Consider the following 22,685-nt stretch of genomic DNA (forward strand, 5'->3'; position numbering starts at 1 on the left):
ACCAATGAATCATGGAATAATCGCATGCTTCAAGCGAATGTTCCGAATCGAATTGCTGGAATCATTAATGCCAACATCTAACAGCGTTTCAGAAGAAGAACTAATACACATCTATTCCCACTTAAAAATGGACAATTATTGTAGTATGGTACATAATGCTTGGTCAAAAGTCAAGAATCCAATACTCAAAAACGCGTGGAACAAGCTTTTGAAGGATGAAAGCGAACCGAGTCCGGAAGATTCCGAAATAATACAAAGAGACACAAATGAAGCACTTGAAAAACTGAATAGGTTACCAGGATGCAGAGCGTGCGACAGTATCACTGTGATGAACTGGTTTGAAACTGATAAGAAACATAACGTCATGCAAGTCGATATCAACGATACTCTTATGGATTTTATAAATGTAACTTTGGATACAGAAACGTACACACTTTCTAACGAGAACTTGAAAGATATATTTGGTGATAGCCCTACAAAAATGGCTTAGATCGTTTGAACTACAAAATGAAAGTAATTAGAAAGAATTACTTATATTAAGACATATATATTAAAAAATACATTAAGAAATATAGTTCGTTTTAGAGACAAGAAAGGTATGAGATGCGTAAGATGTTAAGTGCCGTCTAATTGTTTGTTCGTACCATTTGGTTTGAAATATATGACATTCGGTATACGAAAAGCTGTTTTCCTACTATTCTGATATTTATTATTATTAGTTACGATAATCAAGATTCAACAATATATGAAAAACAAGAAAAGACACGAAATGATCTCCTTGTATTTACGTCCTCTTTGCCTTTTATATCTTCAATTTGAAAAATTAGAGTTAAAGTAACTGTTAAATTAAACCTTTATATGGAATATAGAGATGGATCGATTAATGTATTATCAAATATATGGTCCCACAAAAAAATAATAATGACCTTGAAATCTTATTTAAAAAATGACTTTTAGAAAAAGCATTATCTACCGCTGTGTGTGCTCCTCTATATAGCACAACTTTCTTCTGTGTAATTTTTTCCATGAAACCACTAAAAACGAAGATATTTAGGTGTTCCAAATTATGTTCCCCATTCTGTATATCAGCGGATATTTATCAGTGCGAGTACCTACCAAAGCCGCTGGATACGTATATAATCTGTGCAAAACTTCATTTGGAATAAATTTTATATTTATAAAATCATATGATATAGAAACAAATACACATACGCAAACTGGCTTCTTTTTGCCTCTCTTCTTTGTCGATTTCTTTATAATTTGTCTTATTAAATGAAAAAGAAACTAGAATTATAATTATTTAACTAAATATAATTATTAAGAATTTAATTATTGGGTATGGCGACCTCGCCGATCTAAATGACTGTGAAATAAATTATCAAGATTTTCATTCTCAATAACTTTCCGTCGGCTTTGGTTTTCAAGTTAGGAAACAATTTGTTAGTGAAAGATTAGCATTTATTATAGTTATTAACATTTATCTGTGATCTCTACTCTAATGTTTTGTGTAAAATTATTTATTTTTGTAATTTTGCAAAATATTACAAGTTTTATGAAATTTCAATTGTATAAAGTGTAAAGGAAACATTAAATATAACATTAAACGCGTTACAGGCCAAAGAAAATGCTAAATACTTTAGAATTTGAATTAAAAGGAGATATACTAGAATATATATTAAACTTAAAAGAAGATAATTGCTGACAATACTTTAGAAAGAATTTCAGTAACGGCTTATAATTTTGTTGTAATGTAAATATATCTACGTATCTGATGTTTTCCAACTATTTTTTACCTAACAGATGACTTAATTATCTTGCAAAAGAAATTAAAAATTATAATTATTATTAATATTTTCGAAGATCTACAAATTACTGAACATACATTATTAAATGAGGAGTAGCGTCAAACTAAATCATTAAACGTCAATGTTGAGACAGGTACTCGTTAACAAACGACTTTAAAATATTTACCTCTCCTTAAAAGAAAGTAACAGTTTTCTGGCATAACAAGCTAATATTTCTTTATAAGGTATAACGAACAACAACGATCAATGTATGGAAAAATATAATCTTAATTTTTAAAATGTATGTAACATTCGTCTCACCTCGACGCCTACATCTATCTATATTCTGACTACATCATATCCCATATACACATGTTCCTAAACACAACTTTCTTCTTCGGTGTATCAAGCAAAAATTATTTGCATAAGTTACCCGTGTCAATTAAAAATATTTACAATTATGTCGAATAAAGGGCAAGTAGGTAACAATTTTATTTACAGTTTGAAATTTGTAAAAGTATTAATTGCGAAACATTGGTTGGTAAGTCTGTACTTGTGGATCAGGTTATTTCGTTCATCTTTGTCGAAATATAGCTATACTTACTAAAACTCCTTTATCAGATTATTAAGTCAAAATATTATATGTTAAATAAGAAATATTTAATATGAACAGTTCATGTCCAATGTTATGTTACATTCATTGTTAGAAATTGTAAAAGAAAGACTATTTGTTACATTAGAATGTGTTTAAAGAAACGAAATGAAAGCAGTTCATCGAATTTTAATAGATCAGGTAATTAGACTGTTAGAATATCTCCATATTTAGAGAACTGTTTATACATTTCTTTCACCCGCTGTATGATTCGATGAATTTTTCCTAATTCTACTTTAATCCCTTTGTAACAGGGAACCAGTAAAAACTACCAGTCGCACCTAATTGAATATACTACATAAAAATAGTTCAAAAGCATAAAACGAGGGATGAAAAATCTAAAAGTGAGTCGTGGAGAAAATGCCAGACTATTGTTCACGATAACGATTTGACAAATACTACAGATAAATATAATTAAATATAAATTTACATAAATATCTACAATCAGTTTATGACTTACAATTTACTCGTCGTAATAAAGAATAAGAGGAATCTACATTGACATGAGTCTTATCTGATTATTGCTCAAAACAGTACATTCTATAGTAATTCTCAAATTGTTTGACATCGCCAAATTGGTTGACTCAACCTGTATATTAAAACGCTCAATTTATATATTAAAAAGTTTGTAAAAAATGTTTCTCCGAACAACGGATGTATTCACAGACATATCTTTTGAAGAAGATTAGTCCTTCATAATAAAAAATCTTTTAAAAAACATTAAATTTTTGTAGATTTACTATCCGCTCACAGACACGTACTATATACTGAATATGAAAAATTAGCTATCGCACAACAGTGTAAAAGGAGAAGAATCCACATGATAACATATGTTGATTAGATGGCCAAAGAGTCTAACAGGTCCAAAATCATTATAATAGGAGTACAAATTTGTCAATGTTTATTTCTTATGTGGAATAGAAACTAATTTTTACTGTTTGCACGAATCTGGTTTCACAACTGGAGATTACAAAAATTTTTGGTAGAGTGTGTACATACTACCGTGCATAAGGATTAGGGGATTTCCAAATTATTGCAAGTAAACAAAATATATTTGAAATAAGGCTCTATAATGTAACATTCGCCTCTGATCTTATCTCGGTTAACCATCTGCGATTATTCGATATCGTCCAGAACAATAGTTGATATTCCTTAGTGTTGCGGTCTGGCCGCCAAGGCCTACACCTCGTTGCGCTGACCTGCAATAATCCCAAGGAACCACCATAAACCAAATCTTCTTAGCTTAATCTCTATTTATATAAATATTTTCGGTTTATGGATGGTCCTTAAAGCAATCCTTAGGTTTATTGCACGCTCTTACTAATTACCATCTGCGATTAGTCGGTATTCTCCAAAACAATAGTTGATATTCATTAGTGTAAATAAAAAGCAAAACACAATTGAAGATGAATGAAAATTACTTCCATGTTAAGTTTAGTCACTGTAAGCATATATATCTGTGCAATATTGAGAGTTTAGAATGATTGCAATATGCATTTATTCAATTACATTCTACAAATTTATATATAGATTTTATCAAGTGTTAGTTATTTATTAATAATAAATATGGGACTTGCTTGGCACAAGTCTATTTTCCTCGTTCCAGTTTCAATTTGGCAGTACATTTAATAGCAGTTACGACGAGAATTAAAGAGTTAACACTAGAGAAACATATTTCCATTATAATCTTTAAAATATAATAATTATATAAACGTTTTGTTTGAGTTGCAGCGAGTATCCGCATACTTGTGCATATAGCAGTGTATATAATTTTCTTAACGCACTGGATTTGAGTAGCGATCGGGCAATCGCTTATGCATTCTTGTTTTTGTAGCCATCGGCGCATGGGTTCCTACTGTCCTAAATATAGTGATTTATGACAACTGGTCGAGAGCACAAGACGGTACTGAATTGAGTTTTCAAACAGGATTCTTCTAAGCATTGCCCTCGAATAAAATAGAGAATAACATCGAAATTAACATAAATTTTTATTTTCAAGATATCTGTACTTAATGATCGCAATTTCACTATTGCTCACTATAAATCGAAAAAGGCAAGCTGTCAGTACGTACTAAAAATACAAATTTCGTAGGTAGAATCTCCGCTGAATTTTTTACGAAAAAGATCACTGTTTTCAAATTACTTGGTATTAATAACAAAGCACGATGATACGTGTTGTTCCATAATTCACCGATGTCCAAAATTACAATTCATTTTTGACTCGTTTATCTTTGCAGTTACAATCAATATCTTTTGCTCCTACAAAATTATGTAAAAACACTCGAGCAATAAAACCAAGAAAACAAGCTTTGCAATTTTCACGGAAACAATAAATTGTTAGTCTTCTTGAAAAGGTTACCGTTTATAAAATGGATAGAGGTATAAATTCAGTTACAAAAAACCATTTATTTACAAACTATTTGCAAAAAAAAATTGTTCTCATTATTCTCATAATAAATTCTCATTTTCATGCTGCTTGCTTCTATCAACTCTTGGTCGAATATTATTTTATTAGTCGAATGTTATTTTGATATACAATATAATCTCGATTATACATCACATACATTATCCGAACGTTCAATCATCAGAATATTGTATAATTCTCCATAGTGTATCTCATATACATGTATACGTATCTAGCTATATACGTATGTAATCCATATAGTATTTGTTTCCCCCTATCAAAATTGTCGACGACTGTAACTGTTGAAGTAAAATCTCGTCAGAACAATTCAGTGTGATATTTACATTTGAAACGTTCGAAACAATAATGGCTAGAAGTCCAAAACGGATGCGGTTGTCACTTAATAAAAAATTAGAACTCATTGAGCGGGTAGATGCAGGTGAACAAGATCATACAATAGCAGAAAGGTATGGTATTACATGTATATCCGTGCACAATATATTTTCAGAACGAGATAAGATAACAAATTTTATTGCAAACAACGCAAAAACTACTAATAAAAAAGCAAAGGTTCTAACTAACCCATATACTCATGCGGATTTATACAAACTCCTTCGCCAGTGGTACGTACGATGTGTAGCAAAAGATTTAAAAGTAACTAGGTCAATGGTACGAACAAAAGCTGTGCAACTTAATAATGAATTAACTGGAGGAGGTACTGCCTTCAAAGGCAGTCCCCGTTGGATGCAAAGATTTACAGAACTTAGTTGTTTCAATAAAGAGACTATCAGTGAAGAATTAAAAACCCCAAATCATGCCGCAACGGAAAGGTTCAGAGCTGAGTTTCATGCACTTATGCAAAAGGAGAAGTACAGATTGGAGAACGTTTACAATGCCGATATCACACAACTACGGTGGAAAACACTACCAAAATCAACTTTGCTCTCTAAGACATTGAAGGAATTGGAATCGAAGACGGGATATAAACAAGTTACTATATTTCTCTGTTCAAATGTTACCGGAAGTCACAAACTGCCGTTACTAATAATCGGCATGAAGACGGACCCTCCAACTATCGATAAATTTCTCTCAAGTGTTCTGTCAATTACGTACAAAACTAGCGACGAGCCTTTCATGAACAGTGACATATTCAATGAATGGTTCCATGATTGTTTCTTAAAATCAGTTACACGAAGACAACAGGAAAACGGACGCAGACAGAAAACTCTGTTGTTGCTAAATCACGCTGGCTTGGATTACGAAACCAGGCTAATTTATGACAGAGATGAATTTACTAAAATCATGCATTTTTTTTATGACGCTGCACCGCTCATACAACCAATGGATCGTGGAATAATCGCATGTTTCAAGCGTATGTACCGAAAAACTTTTCTGAAAGTATTAATGTCAAGACCTGACGGCATTTTAGAGAAAAACATTACACACACCTATGACAATTTACAAATGAACAATTGTTGTCATATGATATATGATGCTTGGGAAAATGTCAAGAATCCAATACTCCAAATCGCGTGGGACGAGCTTTTGTACAATAAAAGCGATTGGAATTTGCAACAATACAAAATAATAAACAGAGACATAAATGAAACACTTGAAAAAGTGAATAGCATACCAGGATGCGGAGGGTGCGACATTAGCGCTATAATGAACTGGTTTGAAATTGATAACAAACATAATACCGACGTACAAACCGATATCAGCAAGACTCTTCTAGATTTTATAAATGTAGCTATGGACACAGAAACGGACATACCTACTGACGTGAACTTCGAATATATGCTTGATGATAGCTCTATATAAAAGTCTTAGATCGCTTGAACTACAAAATGAAAGTAATTAGGAAGAATTACTTATATTACGACATATATATTAAAAAATATATTAAGAAATATAATATGTTTTAGTGACATGTAAGGTATTCGACGCGTAAGATTTTATTTAGCGTTTAATTGTTTCTTTGTAGCATTTCGTTTGAAATATATGACATTCGGTATACGAAAAGCTGTTTTCCTACTATTCTGATATTTATTGTTATTATTTACGATAATCAAGATTCAACAATATATGAAAAACAAGAAAAGACACGAAATGATCTCCTTGTATTTACGTCCTCTTTGCCTTTTATATCTTCAATTTGAAAAATTAGAGTTAAAGTAACTGTTAAATTAAACCTTTATAGGGAATATAGAGATGGATCGACTAATGTATTATAAAATATATGGTCCCACAAAAAAAAAATGATGACCTTGAAATCTTATTTAAAAAATGACTTTCAGAAAAAACATTATCTACCGCTGTGTGTGCCCCTCCATATAGCATAACTTTATCCTGTATAGTTCTTTTCATACAATCGATTTATATTCCCCATTCTGTATATCAGCGGATATTTATCAGTGCGAGTACCTACCAAAGCCGCTGGATACGTAAACATTTTGTGCAAAACTTGATTTGGAAAAAATTTTATATTTATAAAATCATATGATATAGAAAGAAATACAATACACAAACTAGCTTCCTTTTCCACTCTTCTTTCTCGATTTTTTTATAATTTGCCTTATTAAACGAAAAAGAAATTACAATTGCAATTAATTAACCGAATATAATTATTAAGAATTTAATTATTAGGAATGTCGATCTCGCCGATTTAAATGACTGTGAAATATATTATCAAGATTTTCATTCTCAATAACTTTCCGTCGGCTTTGGTTTCCAAGTTATGAAGCAATTTGTTAGTGACAGATCTGCATTTATTACAGTTATTAACATTTATCTGTGATCTCTAATTCAATGTTTTGTATAAAATTATTTATTTTTGTAATTTTGCAAAATATTACAAGTTTTATCAAATTTCATTTGTATAAAGTGTAAAGGAAACATTAAATATAACATTAGACGCATTACAGGCCAAAGAAAATGCTAAATACTTCAGAATTTGAATTAAATAGAAGTATAAATGTGTACGATTCATTTAGTGTACTTGGCTTTACCTAGTACTTTGTAGCATCAACGGTTAGTTTTATTCAGATTCTAAGAATTTCTATACATCGTAAGAATATTATGGTTTGGCCATTAGCAGGAACGTAGATTCTGTTCAAAAAATGAAAGAAGCTATAATAGCAACGCTGGATCATTATTGTTTAACTGATGAAACTCCTCAGCAAGATAATTATTCAGCGGGCGTCGACATTTGGTGTGAATGGCGTAAAGCTGAATCCATGAATCAATTAAAATCTTTCGAGCATCCCGATCGACTGATTAATGAAGAAGTTGAGAAATACATTCGCCCAATTTATGAAGATCTCTCAAACGATAACCTTTCAACGCGATGCTTAGGCGGTTATACTCAAAATTCCAATGAGTCGTTCAACTCAACAATTTGGATCATCACTCCAAAACACTTGAATTCGGGCTAAAAAATCGTTGAAATTGCTGCCTACATGGCAGAAAGTATGTTCAACGAAGGCTATTCAGCGATTTTAAGTGCCATGTAGTTCCTTAATTAGAATATAGACTAGCAGTGCAAAATTTTTTATGTGTTTAAATGCGTTTAAAGAAATAAAATGAAAGAAGTTCATCGAATTTTAATAGAACAGTTAATTGGACAGATTTCTCCATATTTATGAAACCGTTTAGACATTTCTTTCACCTGCTGTTTGATTCAATGAATTTCTTTAAATTGAACTTTAACCCCTACATAACAGTAAACGAGATATTTCGCGACCTGATACAACCATACAAAACCATCAGCCACACCCAAGTGAATGTACTGCATAAAAATAGTTCAAAAGCTTAAAAGGAGGGATGACAATTCTAAAAGTGAGTCGTGGAAAAAATGCCAGACTATTGTTCACGATAACGATTTGACAAATACTACTGATAAATATAATTAAATATAAATTTACATTAATATCTACAATCAGTTTATGACTTATAATTTACTCGTCGTAATAAAGAATAAGAGGAATCTACATTGACATGAGTCTTATCTGATTATTGCTCAAAACAGTGCATTCTACAGTAATTCTCAAATTGTTTGACATTGCCAAATTGGTTGACTCAACCTGTATATTAAAACGCTGTATATTAAAAAGTTTGTAAAAAATGTTTCTCCGAACAACGGATGTCTTTACAGACATATCTTTTGAAGAAGATTAGTCCTTCATAATAAAAAATCTTTTAAAAAACATTAAATTTTTGTAGATTTACTATCCGCTCACAGACACGTACTATATACTGAATATGAAAAATTAGCTATCGCACAACAGTGTAAAAGAAGAAGAATCCACATGATAACATATGTTGATTAGATGGCCAAAGAGTCTAACAGGTCCAAAATCATTATAATAGGAGTACAAATTTGTCAATGTTTATTTCTTATGTGGAATAGAAACTAATTTTTACTGCTTGCACGAATCTGGTTTCACAATTGGGAATTATAAAAGTTGTTCGTAGAGTGATTATATACTATCATGCATAAGCATTAGGACACTTCCAAATTATTGCAAGTAAATAAAATATATTTGAAATGAAGATCTATAATATAACAATCGTCTCTGATCTTATCTCGGTTAACCATGTGCGATTATTCAATATTGTCCAAAACAATAGTTGATATTCATTAGTATAAATAAAAAGCAAAACACAATTGGAGATGGATGAAAATTACTTCCATGAAAACAGGTAAGTTTAGTGACTGTAAGTGTACATATCTCTTCAATGTTGAGAGTTTAGAATGATTGCAATATACATTTATTCAATTACATTGTATAAGTTTGTATAGATTTTATCAAGTGTTAGTTATTTCTTAGTAATAAATATGGGACTTGCTTGACACAAGTCCATTTTCCTCGTTCCAGTTTCAATTTGGTAGTACATTTAGTACCAGTTACGACGAGAATTAAAGAGTTAACACTAGAGAAACATATTTCTATTATAATCTTTAAAATATAATAATTATGTAAACGTTTTGTTTGAGTTGCAGCGAGTGTCCGCATATTTAAGCATATAGTAGTGTATATAATTTGCTAACGCATTGGATTTATCTTTGGTTGTCTATCATTGTAGTTACAACCATTATCTTTTGCTCTTACAAAATTACGTAAAAACACTCGAGTAACAAAACCATGAAAACAAGCTTTGCAATATTCACAGAAACAATAAATTGTTAGTCTTGTTGAAAAGGTTACCGTTTATAAAATGGATAGAGGTATAAATTCAGTTACAAAAAACCATTTATTTACAAACTATTTGCAAAAAAAAATTGTTCTCATTATTCTCATAATAAATTCTCATTTTCATGCTGCTTGCTTCCATCAACTCTTGGTCGAATATTATTTTATTAGTCGAATGTTATTTTGATATACAATATAATCTCGATTATACATCACATACATTATCCGAACGTTCAATCATCAGAATATTGTATAATTCTCCATAGTGTATCTCATATACATGTATACGTATCTAGCTATATACGTATGTAATCCATATAGTATTTGTTTCCCCCTATCAAAATTGTCGACGACTGTAACTGTTGAAGTAAAATCTCGTCAGAACAATTCAGTGTGATATTTACAGTCGAAACGTTATAAACAATAATGGCTTCACAAGGACCACGGACACGGTTGACAATTGAGAAAAAATATAAAATCATTCAACTGCTAGACACAAGAACTGTGACTCGCAAAGATGTAGGAATAAAATATGGTATTGGACTCAGAACCGTGAGCTACATAAAAGCAAACCGAAAAAAGATAGAAAATTTTATTAAAAAGCACCCAGCGAGTATTAGTAGTAACAGAATAGTTCTGAATTGGCCAGAAATTTATGAGAAATTAAACACACAGCTTCTCCTGTGGTACCAAGAATGTACAGCAAAAGGCATGGAACTATCATGGAAAATGATACAAGAAAAAGCTCTGGAACTTAATAAACAACTAAACGGAAGAAGTAGCTTCAAAGCCAGTCGCCGTTGGGTAGAGAGATTTAGAAACCGTAACAAATTGTGTAAAGCCGATCTCGCTAAACAATTACCAACACTTATCTTCAAAACTGATTTTCATAATCTTATGCTAAAGGAGGGGTACAAATTGGAGAACATTTACAATGCCGAAACAGTAGGACTACTGTGGAAAGCAGTACCAGAAACAACTTTGCTCTATAAGAAAATGAAGACATTGGAAAGGAGAGAGGGCAAAAACCTAGTTACTACATTTCTCTGTTCAAATGCTACCGGATGTCACAAGCTGCCGGTACTAATAATCGGCAAAAGTAGGGATCCTCCAGCTATCGATAGTTTTTTCACAAATGCTCTGTCAGTGATCTACAGAACTGACTCCAAGTCTTACGTGGACAGTAACATATTCAATGATTGGTTCAATAAATGTTTCTTAAAATCAGTTATACAAAGACAACAGGAAAAAGGACGCAGAGAGAAAACTCTGTTGTTGCTAAATAACGCTGGCTTGGAGCAGGAAAACAGAATAATAAGTACAAAAGATGAATTTGTTAATATCATGCATTTTTCATGTGACGCTGCACCGCTCATACAACCAATGAATCGTGGAATAATCGCATGTTTCAAGCGAATGTACCGAATCGAATTGCTGGAATCATTAATGCCAACATCTAGCAACATTTCAGAGTTAAGAGAGGAACAACTTCTACACACTTATTACAACTTCGACATGAACGATTGTAGTTGGATGATACATAATGCTTGGGAAGATGTCAAGGATCCAATACTCGAAACCGCGTGGGACAAGCTTTTGAAGGATGAAAGCGAACAGAGTCCGGAAGACTTCGAAATAATAAACAGAGACATAAATGAAGCACTTAAAAAACTGAATAAGATGCCAGGATGCGGAGGGTGCGACAGTAGCGCTATAATGAACTGGTTTGAAATTGATAACAAACATAATACCGACGTACAAATCGATATCAACAATACTCTTGTAGATTTTATAAATGTAGCTATGGACACAGAAGCGGACATACCTACTGACGTGAACTTCGAAGATATGCTTGATGATAGCTCTATATAAAAGGCTTAGATCGATTGAACTACAAAATGAAAGTAATTAGGAAGAATTACTTATATTACGATATATATATTAAAAAATATATTAAGAAATATAATATGTTTTAGTGACATGTAAGGTATTCGACGCGTAAGATTTTATTTAGCGTTTAATTGTTTCTTTGTAGCATTTCGTTTGAAATATATGACATTCGGTATACGAAAAGCTGTTTTCCTACTATTCTGATATTTATTATTATTAGTTACGATAATCAAGATTCAACAATATATGAAAAACAAGAAAAGACACGAAATGATCTCCTTGTATTTACGTCCTCTTTGCCTTTTATATCTTCAATTTGAAAAATTAGAGTTAAAGTAACTGTTAAATTAAACCTTTATAGGGAATATAGAGATGGATCGACTAATGTATTAAACAAATATATGGTCCCAGAAAAAAATAATGATGACCTTGAAATCTTCTTTAAAAAATGGCTTTCAGAAAAAGCATTATCTACCGCTGTGTGTGCTCCTCCATATAGCACAACTTTCTTCTGTGTAATTTTTTCCATGAAACCACTAAAAACGAAGATATTTAGGTGTTCCAATTTATGTGTCCCATTCTGTACATTAGCGGATATTTATCAGTGGCAGTAGCTACCAAAATCGCTAGATATGTGATTAATCTGTGCAAAACTTGAATTGGAATTAAATTTATATTTATATAATTATATAATATAGAAACAAATACACATACGCAAACTGGCTTCTTTTTGCCTCTTTTCTTTTTCGGATTCTTTATAATTTGTCTTATTAAATGAAAAAGAAACTAGAATTATAATTATTTAACTAAATATAATTATTAAGAATTTAATTATTGGGTATGGCGACCTTGCCGATCCAAATGACTATGAAATAAATTATCAAGATTTTCATTCTCAATAACTTTTCGACGGCTTTGGTTTTCACGTTAGGAAGCAATTTGTTAGTGAAAGATTGGCATTTATTATAATTATTAACATTTATCTGTGATCTCTAATCCAATGTTTTGTATAAAATTATTTATTTTTGTAATTTCGCAAAATATTACAAGTTTTATGAAGTTTCAATTGTATAAACTGTAAAGGAAACATTAAATATAACATTAGACGCGTTACAGGCCAAAGAAAATGCTAAATACTTTAGAATTTGAATTAAAAGGAGATATACTAGAATATATATTAAACTTAAAAGGAGATAATTGCTGACAATACTTTAGAAAGAATTTCAGTCACAGCTTATAATTATGTTGTAATGTAAATATACCATCGTATCTGATGTTTTCCAACTATTTTTTACCTAACAGGTAACTTAGTTATCTTGCAAAAGAAACTAAAAATTATGATTATTATTAATATTTTCGAAGATCTACAAATTACTGAATATAATGAGTAGTAGCTATTAAATGAGTAGTAGCGTTAAACTAAATCATTAAACGTAAATGTTGATACAGGTACTCGTTAACAAACGTCTTTAAAATATTTACCTCTCCTTAAAAAAAAGTAACAGTTTTCTGGCATAACAGGCTCATATTTCTTTATAAGGTACAACGTACTACATCGATCAATGCATCGAAAAATATAATCTTATTTTTAAAAATATATTATGTAACCTTCCTTTGACCTCAACGCGTGCATCTATCTATATTCTGTCTACATCACACGATATCACCCTAGATCTCCCATATATGTTCCTAAACACAACTTTCTTCTTCAGAGTATCAAGCCGAAATTATTCGGCGAATCGAAGTTACCTGTGTCAGTTAAAAATATTTACAATTATGTTGAATAAAGGTCAAAAAGGTAACAATTCTATTTACATTTTGAAATTTGTAAAAGTATTAATCGCGAAATATTGGTTGGTAAATCTGTACTTGTGGATCAGGTTATCTCGTTCATCTTTATCGAAATATAGTTATACTTACTAAAACTCCTTTATCAGATTATTAAGTCAAAGTATTATATGTTAAATAAGAAATATTTAATATAAACAGCTTCATGTCCAATGTTATGTTACATTCATCGTTAGAAATTGTAAAAGAAAGACTATTTGTTACATTAGAATGTGTTTAAAGAATCAAATGAAAGCAGTTCATCGAATTTTAATAGATCAGGTAATTATACGGACTTTTCCATATTTAGGAAACCGTTTAGACATTTCTTTCACCTTTCTTTGCTATTTGATTCGATAAATTTTTCCTAATTGTACTTTAACCCCTTCATAACAGGTAATGAGATACTTCGCGACCTGATGCAGCCAGTCAAAACCACCAGCCGCACCCATGTGAATGGATTGCATAAAAATAGTTCAAAAGCTGAAAACGAGGGCTGCCAAATTTGAAAGTGAGTCGTGGAAAGAATGCCAAATTATTATCCATGATAACGATTTGAGAAATACTGCTGTTAAAAGTTCAATAATACTCGCTACAAGGTTTTGTGGTAACAAAGAAGCAATCCTCGCTTTATCTATAGAAAATTATACAACTGTGGAGTCTTGGGAAAGTGGTGACTCATTATTTATGGAAGCTTAGTCCTGCCACTGAAGAGCGAAAGCATTTTTGCTTGTATATTAACCTGTGATGAAGTATGTGATGACGCACACCAATAAAAAAACATCCACATTACTTCTTATCATCAGGAAATCCATTTACACATATACCTAAGCGTGCACTTCACCCAGTGAATTATTAATGCATACATACATACACAGTATGAATTTTGAATGTACCGTTTCCTATAAGTTTATACTTCTAATTTATAAATGTTTTCAGTGACAGAATGCTTACATTTCATCACCCTGAAATGCAGAAATCATTAGCAATACCATTTACGACGAGAATTAAAGAGTTAACACTAGAGAAACATATTTCTATCATAATGTTGGAAATATAATAAAAATATCAACGTTTTGTTTGAATTTGTATATAATCAAGATGGTATATATAATTTACTTAATGCACTTGATTTAAGTGACGATCAGGCAATCGCTCATGCGTCATTCATGTTTTCGTAGTCATCGACGCCTGGTTCATAGCCTCCTGGATCTAGTGATCATCGACAACTGGCCGATAGCACATAACGGTACTAAATAGAGTTTGCTAAATAGGATTCTCCTAAGTAATGAATCTCCAGATTGAGACTGGTTGACTGAGTCTTTTAATCGAAACTACGCTAAAACTTCTAGTAAATCTTAGCTTCTTAATTGAGACTACATTAAACTAATAGAATTTAATTATTCTAGGTCTCTGATTAAAACGTAACTTGACCTTTATTAAATTCTTATATCTCCTAATCAAAATTCGCAATAAATCAAACTACAGGGGTTCTTGAAAGTATTCGTATACTTGCCAACACATCTCATGAACATATTATGTTTGTTATATTAAACGTTTTGAAGTTTCATTAGCTCTGTAATGGCATGCAACTCTTATGATTATATTGGTAAAGTTATAAACAATTGTAAAAATGTATACAGAAGTTATAAGATATTTAGCACACGTATACAAATATTTTACAGAGATCACGAAAGTATTTAAACAGGCAATCACAATGTTAATACGTCTTAATATTCAGTGGAAACGCGTATTATATTCATACCATGTACTAATTTTTTCCTAAATATAAGTTTGGAGTAAATATCTTCTACATTTATTTTCAGATTAAATTCAAATCTCGCGAATATAATCATGGCAATTGCGTCCTATAATAGGGCTAATGAAATTTCATGTTTTATGTAACATGCATAATATGCATATACAACATAAAAGTTTTATATGATAAATAAATAAATACTCTTGCGAATCACTATATATGTTATGAGTCATAACTAAATAAGTAAACTAGATCCCATGATTGTTTGATATTATGCCCGCCTATGCTTCAGATGAGGTGAGGCGATTCCAACAATACTTAACGTAGTACTTGTGACTATACTGAAAAGTTTTCTCCTGATTTTAAAATTTTCTGTGCTTTGGTCAATTATTCTTTGCATGCTGATGCATGGCGTTTATCGAAACTCTTCGGTAATCCCTGACCAATGGCACGTTTATGTGGCTTGCCAATGAAAAGCTGACTTTCTAGGTCTAGAAACACGCAATTCTGCCATCTTTCAAACTGCCAGATACCTTCTAATAGCATAACCGTAACATAAATCATATTAGCGGCGAACGCATAAGACATTACAACACACGTTAAAGACACGTTACGCCTTGTAATGGCATGTGCGTTTGAATAAAGTAGAGAATAACGTCGGAGTTATTATAAATTTTTATTTTCAAGATATCCATATTTAATGATCGCAACTTTAGCACTGCTTACTTTCCGCCAAAAAGGCAAATTGTTGATACATACTTAAAAATAAATATGGATTTTCGACAGAATCGTTAAAGATAGGTTTCCTTCTTGCTTATTGAAAGATATTGAAAAATACCGTTGAAATGTATAAATTGATGTAAAATATCTCGGATTTATATAAAAAATATAGTTACGTTTTCAAGCATGATAATCTATAAAACACTTCATGAAATATAATGGACTTGAATGTGAAATTAAAAACTTTGAATTTTTCATATTACTTTTATTCATTCATAACTTTTATATATATATAAATTATTATTGTTTATTAAATTTCCAATATAACTTTGATTAATATTTTCAAATACTGACACTGTATTTTTGAAATCATTTATTGAGAGACAAATCCTTCGTTGAAACACAGGTTTAATATAGCCTCTTCTAAATTTTGACTCAGTATATCAATATGCTTATCTGCAATCATAATTTCGTTATTTCGTAAGTACCAATCTCATGATCCACCGACGAACTTTTTTGGACACTATCTATCATCCACTTACTTTTGTCCACGATTGTATGTATCTCAAATTAAATCATTTATTTATTAGATGTGTACTTAACGAATTATGAACAATAAAATAATAATGAATATTATATTCTCACGAAATATATAAAACTATAGTAACGGAATTTATTAATAATTCTGATGAGATTAAAGTAAATTAAATCTTTTACAATTCTGGAAACAGATAACTGACACCACTTGCAAACTAAACTACCTATAAAGGTACATTTCAACGAAGCATTCATCGATTTTATTGAAATTTATATTTGGGAAATACATAGTTCTTAGAAAACTGTACCGCGCGTAATTTTTATTAGCAATCATCCAATCATCGATGAAATGAAAATAGTTTTCGAATCTTGAAAGGTGCATGTGTGTTTTTTAATTGCATGTTATTGAAAAAAAATCAGACACAAAGTTTAAAGAAAAGAGTTATTTATTTAAAATATATATTTAAAAATTTGAACATGTCTAATCATTTTTCTTGTTTCTCATTTTCAGTTAAATTTATATAAATACATGAACTATAGACCAAAAAAGAAAATCTGTTTTTAAAATTGTTTGTCCTCTTACATTAGAATTATGTTTGCTTATATTTTGAATTGTAAGTACATACCAGAAATGATCGAAATATGTGGAATAAAATGTCAAAATATACAATTGCTAAAATTCATAATTTTGTTTTTATTACTGGCCCATTTCTCGGCATTTCTTACCACTTCTTACATATATACATAATCTACTACCTGTAATTAATATTTAAATATGTTATCTCGTTAACGTAGTATTTGCACTGTTTCAACTATAAAGTGTATATAAAACAAAATAGTTAGAAAAGTCTTCAAAATATAAACATCATACATATTAAACGAGAGCTCTGTTTTTAAAGTTCCAAGTTTTCATATTCACTTTCACTTTCACTCGGAATACGAAGTAATGTCATATTATAATTTTATTATGTAAATATTCAACAAAAAGTCAGTGTCACATTTCGAGATCTTTATAAGTTTAATAATTTGTTCTTGTTCAAATGTGTTTCAATCGAAAATCTTGACACACTCCGGAGTACCCTATACACAAGTCCCTTAATAACACTTTACACGTTTTTTCTTTTTAACGCAATTAGAGACTCGCGCTCCTTATAACATTTAATGGATAGTATTCTAAAAATTGAGTGTTAATCGTTTGAAAAACGTGTATCGTAAAATTAAAAGTATGGTGACGAATTTTATATTGACTCTGAACACTTCCTGTGATATAACTACATAGAAAGTGATAACGGTTATTCTGAAAATATTTATGATAGTAATTCCGAGAGTGACATAGATCCAATAAAGAGACGAGTGACGTAATTAATAATTTCTAGCGACAATGAATAGAAGAAACCGATGAGAATGAGAATACTGGTATAAATGTCACGCCTAAAGAACAGCGTCGATAAAAAATTAATTACGCAATGGAGACTGAAATTCTGTTCATTGCAACAAACTAATTACTTTCGTGATACATGTCCTCGAACACCAGAGCATCGGATCGGAGAATGTTTTAAAAAATACTATACCACGATGGAACAGTATAGAATATGATTTTTATATCAAATGAAACCATGTTATTGTGTCACATATGTATGTGAAGTCGAAAAGAGCAATAAATTCTGTTTATTATTTATAATCTTCCATTATGTTATTACTATTTATTCATTGAAAATTAATTTCGACCATATATGCCATATATACCATATATAGCACTTGTGTATAAACTAAAAATGATCGTTAGATGTTTTAAAAAAATGTCTTGCAGCCTGTAGTTCCCAAAATATTCCAAAAAATATAATCTCGATTCTCATCTTTTCTTCAAATATATTTCGCAAGAACTACTTTTTCTATCCCAATAAGGATGCATATAAATTAAAATGAACGTTAAAATTTGGTATGTAAAAAATATAGAAAAAAAAGATCACACGCTCTTTTTAAACCAATAAATAATATTTTAAGTCATGAGATTATATAACTGAATAACTGACATACGTACTAAAATAGTAGATTAACAAAAAGATAGTCAGTTGAGAAAGTAAAGAATTAAATTAAATACAAAAATAAAAGAGGAAGGCGAAAGAGGTGAATCCAGATAAGAAAAATGTTAAACAATTCTATTAAAATGACCAGAAATTCAAAAGTGCACACACTTGGACTAAAATGCTGAATAAATGATCTGACATGATTTAAATTTGTAATTTCCATTTTAATGACAGTCAATATTCATAGAACATAAAACTTATATTACTGTATGTATATACTATTCTTTATTACTTTAATTCTTATTTAAATTACAAGTTGATGTAAGGTAACATACATTTTATCAAAAAAGAGTGGAAGTGAGGAGAAAGAAAATACTAGCGTTATAAAATATTACAATACTCTGTCGATGACATTAAAATATATGACACAGCTATCATTTCCTCTGATTAATTTCTTATACAAATTTTTTCAAAGATTCTTTAACTGTGAAAGATATAAGCAATTGAGGAATCAGTACAAATTGACAACACAGCGTTTAATCGTTTGTACTCATGCGCACGGCTGTTTCATTCGTTCTATGTCGTCATCAATAGTAGGTCATCGCACTCTTCCTCATTCCCCCCTTACTCTTTATTATCATACACATACAAAAGTAAGAATCATAATAATGTCTCTGAGCAATATAACAATGTACAAATTAATTTTTGACCAATATGTAATAAAAGTTAGGCACATCATGTCACATCCAATGTACTCTACATATTATAACAACCTCTGATAATACGAAAACTATACACACTGTAAAAAGCACAAATTAATATATGATATAACTTACACTATACAAAAAATGTACTTGTAAAACAACATTAATAATTCTAGAGTCTGCTTTGTTCTTTATACCTTAACATCGTATGATGCATCTTTTGCATTCTTCCGATTAAAATTTACGTTTTCTTAAACCTATATTTTTCTTCCAAAATTGAGAATAATTCGCGAGAGATTTTTTTTTCAAAATGAATGGTTATTTTCTTTGATTTTGTGATTTAAGTCAGCTAAATCATTATTTATTTTTATGCTTAAATCAATATAAATCTATATGTAAATATCTGTACATGAATCTTTACATATGTGTGTACGGGTCTTAAGAAAATATCAAGTAGTCATAAAAATATCATTTTGTATTAACCTATAATTCATTACCACTAATTTTGATACATATTATATAAAAATTGTAAAAATCATAGATGCATAAAAAGCATAAATGCAATTAGATCTCTTGTACAATCAAGCTTTAAAGTTTTTTTTATTTCATAATTATAGTTATAGCTAGATGTAATATAAATAAGGGAAAAAATTAAAAAAGTCAGAGATTTGACTATTCTTTAAAAATCATAAGTTATCTAATACTGTATACTACTTGTATACGTGCATTTAACTATTCTGACAAACTATAGTTATTCTTTGTATAATAAAAATCTAAAATCATAACTTTCAGTACCATAAATTACTAAAAGCAATTATCATTTCAAAGAACAATACCAGATCTTTGACATATAAACTACAATTATTATGTAATCTAACATTTTAAAGTATATTGTATTCTTCATCAAGATTTTGTACAAATTTTCTATTATTCATTCATATTATTCATAAGAAAGAGACAAATCTAAATCTAAAATATTACTATGTATGAACTTGTAATATATACTCACTTTATAAACTTGGCCATAGGTTCCATTACCAACAACTTCGATTAACTCGAAAATACCTGCTGGTTCCTATAACACACATGCACACGTATAAGTATATATACATGCCTATACAATTTAAGTATAAATTATATTTGTATATCATGTTTTTTGTACAATGTATATATACAATACACTGCATGATGTATATTATGTATAAAATAATATTTGAATCAACAATTTCCAACAATACTATCATGTCTCGCTATTGACAATATCAATAAATCATTTGTTATATATGAACAAGACATGACATCAAAATGATTATTTTCATATATTAAGATACTATCAAATATTTTATAGGTCCTTAAGAAATAGATATATCACAATACTTAAATCTTTAATATTCAAATAATATAAACTGTTAATATTTGTTTAACAGGTACATGTATACACATCTTCATAGTGTATGCACTATATTTAGTTCACATTCTAAAAAAAGTTACATATATTACAACTTATCAGAAATAAAAAATTCTTGCATCAATGAAACATAATACAATAATGGAAGAGAGAAAAATGATAATAATAACTAACTATAATTTTATATTTACTTAATAATACTGTAAGTAAAAATTGTATGTATAATATCTATTCACAATATTAACTGTTAATCTTAATTTTTAGATAATTTGTATAAATCAGTCCAAAACTGTAAACGCGAAAAAAATACAAAAATGACTAACTAAACAACTTCGAATCTCCTTAATTTATTTTTAAAAAAACATTACGAAAAAAATTTTACAAAAATTCAACAAAACTGAATTCTCTTATTTCCTCCTTTCTTCATTATGCTGTGGTGGTACCAAGAAATAATAATCATCGTTTACTCTTATGAGGTTAATTATCAATCATTGAATTCATAGAAACTACAAAAAATGGACTTCTGCGTCCATAAACAAATATCATTAAATATTAGATTATGTCTGATAAATAAAAAGCATTAAAAGTCGTAACGTACCTTCAAAGCGTTCAGATCAATGTCGTCGAGCGAACAGTTGACGCTCGGTGCCAAATTATGCGCCATCTTGATACGCCACTTGCGCTCCTTGCGAGATATCTTTTCCACTTGAGCTCGGCAAATCCACCGTCTATCCCCTTTTCTGCTTCTCTCGTTATTGTTCTTATTCCTTATTGCAATTTAAACCGTATAATAATGTAGAGATATAGAAAGAAGAAAATTCCGTCTTCGCACTTACACTAACACAGAACACCAGGATCACTAATAGAAAATTTTTATTAAAATAATTCACCGGTAAACTAGTTACACGAATATTTTCATGAAAATTTAACCGAACACAACCGAAAGAGAAAGGAAATACACATAGAGCAATGGCACATGGCGTATGAAAGAACTCTAACGATCAACGAAGGAACAGTTTACCAATCAGATTAGAAAACAATACACTTCCATCACGTTCTCCCCGAATTTTTCGTAAAATATAAATGTCAATAATGCGTAATGGCAAGTAATGTATTACACACTCACAGCGCTAAGCGCTGGATTATCGTATCGTCATAACGGATGCGGCACAACCGAGCCGAGCCCAAACACCACGGCAGCGGCCGTTCTACGTCCTGTCGTACTGCTTGCTGCACGCCTCTATTCCCTCTCATTCCCTCCTTGGCACTCTCTTACTATCTTCTTCGTTCTTATGCGTGCGCACACATGCTTTTTCTGTTCTCTCTTCTTAATGTAGACAATATTTTCACCGTCTTTGTTTTTCGTGCGCTACGATTGTATACCACTATGCTTCTTGACGTCATCAGCCCAACTATGATGGCGGCAAGTACTTACTTCCCTTCCTAATTTTCTTATCATAAAGTAAAATTAAACAAAAAATCATTTCACTGATAGTTTCACTATTTCCCAATTATAATTAATAAGTATGATATATTTTAATAATATTTGTATATTTCATAAATGATTATTTCTTTTGTAAATGTACAACACAAATGGAAAATCTAAATAATTGAAAATAAAAAAGATGGCCGTTTAACATTCTTTCTTTAATACAACTTTTATTAAATATATAATATATTATTAAATAACTTAATAAATAATTTATTAAATATAATATATTTTTAAATAATACTATAACATGTTTGAAATAATAAGTACATGTTATAAAATGTGTTTATTA

General features: G+C 30.2%; 1 protein-coding gene across 15 annotated transcripts in view; it reads right to left on the minus strand.

The window, feature by feature from the left end:
• Msn (serine/threonine-protein kinase msn) overlaps positions 1-22,173 on the minus strand; it is an 88,238-nt gene extending 66,065 nt beyond the window's left edge. For 6 of the 15 annotated variants that reach the window (XM_072002474.1, XM_072002470.1, XM_072002471.1 and 3 more), the window contains exons 1-2: positions 21,503-22,171; positions 20,506-20,571 (exon numbers count right to left, since the gene is read on the minus strand). In XM_072002474.1, the coding sequence (XP_071858575.1) occupies positions 20,506-20,571; positions 21,503-21,568 (132 nt within the window). In that variant the 5' untranslated portion in view covers positions 21,569-22,171. Of the gene's footprint in view, positions 1-20,505; positions 20,572-21,502 lie in introns of all 15 variants that reach the window. The other 9 variants (XM_072002467.1, XM_072002472.1, XM_072002476.1 and 6 more) reach the window with 6 other exon arrangements.
• Between the last annotated feature and the right edge of the window lie 512 nt (positions 22,174-22,685).

Source organism: Bombus fervidus, chromosome 4 (assembly GCF_041682495.2).
Source record: "Bombus fervidus isolate BK054 chromosome 4, iyBomFerv1, whole genome shotgun sequence".
In the NCBI taxonomy this organism is placed as follows: domain Eukaryota; kingdom Metazoa; phylum Arthropoda; class Insecta; order Hymenoptera; family Apidae; genus Bombus; species Bombus fervidus.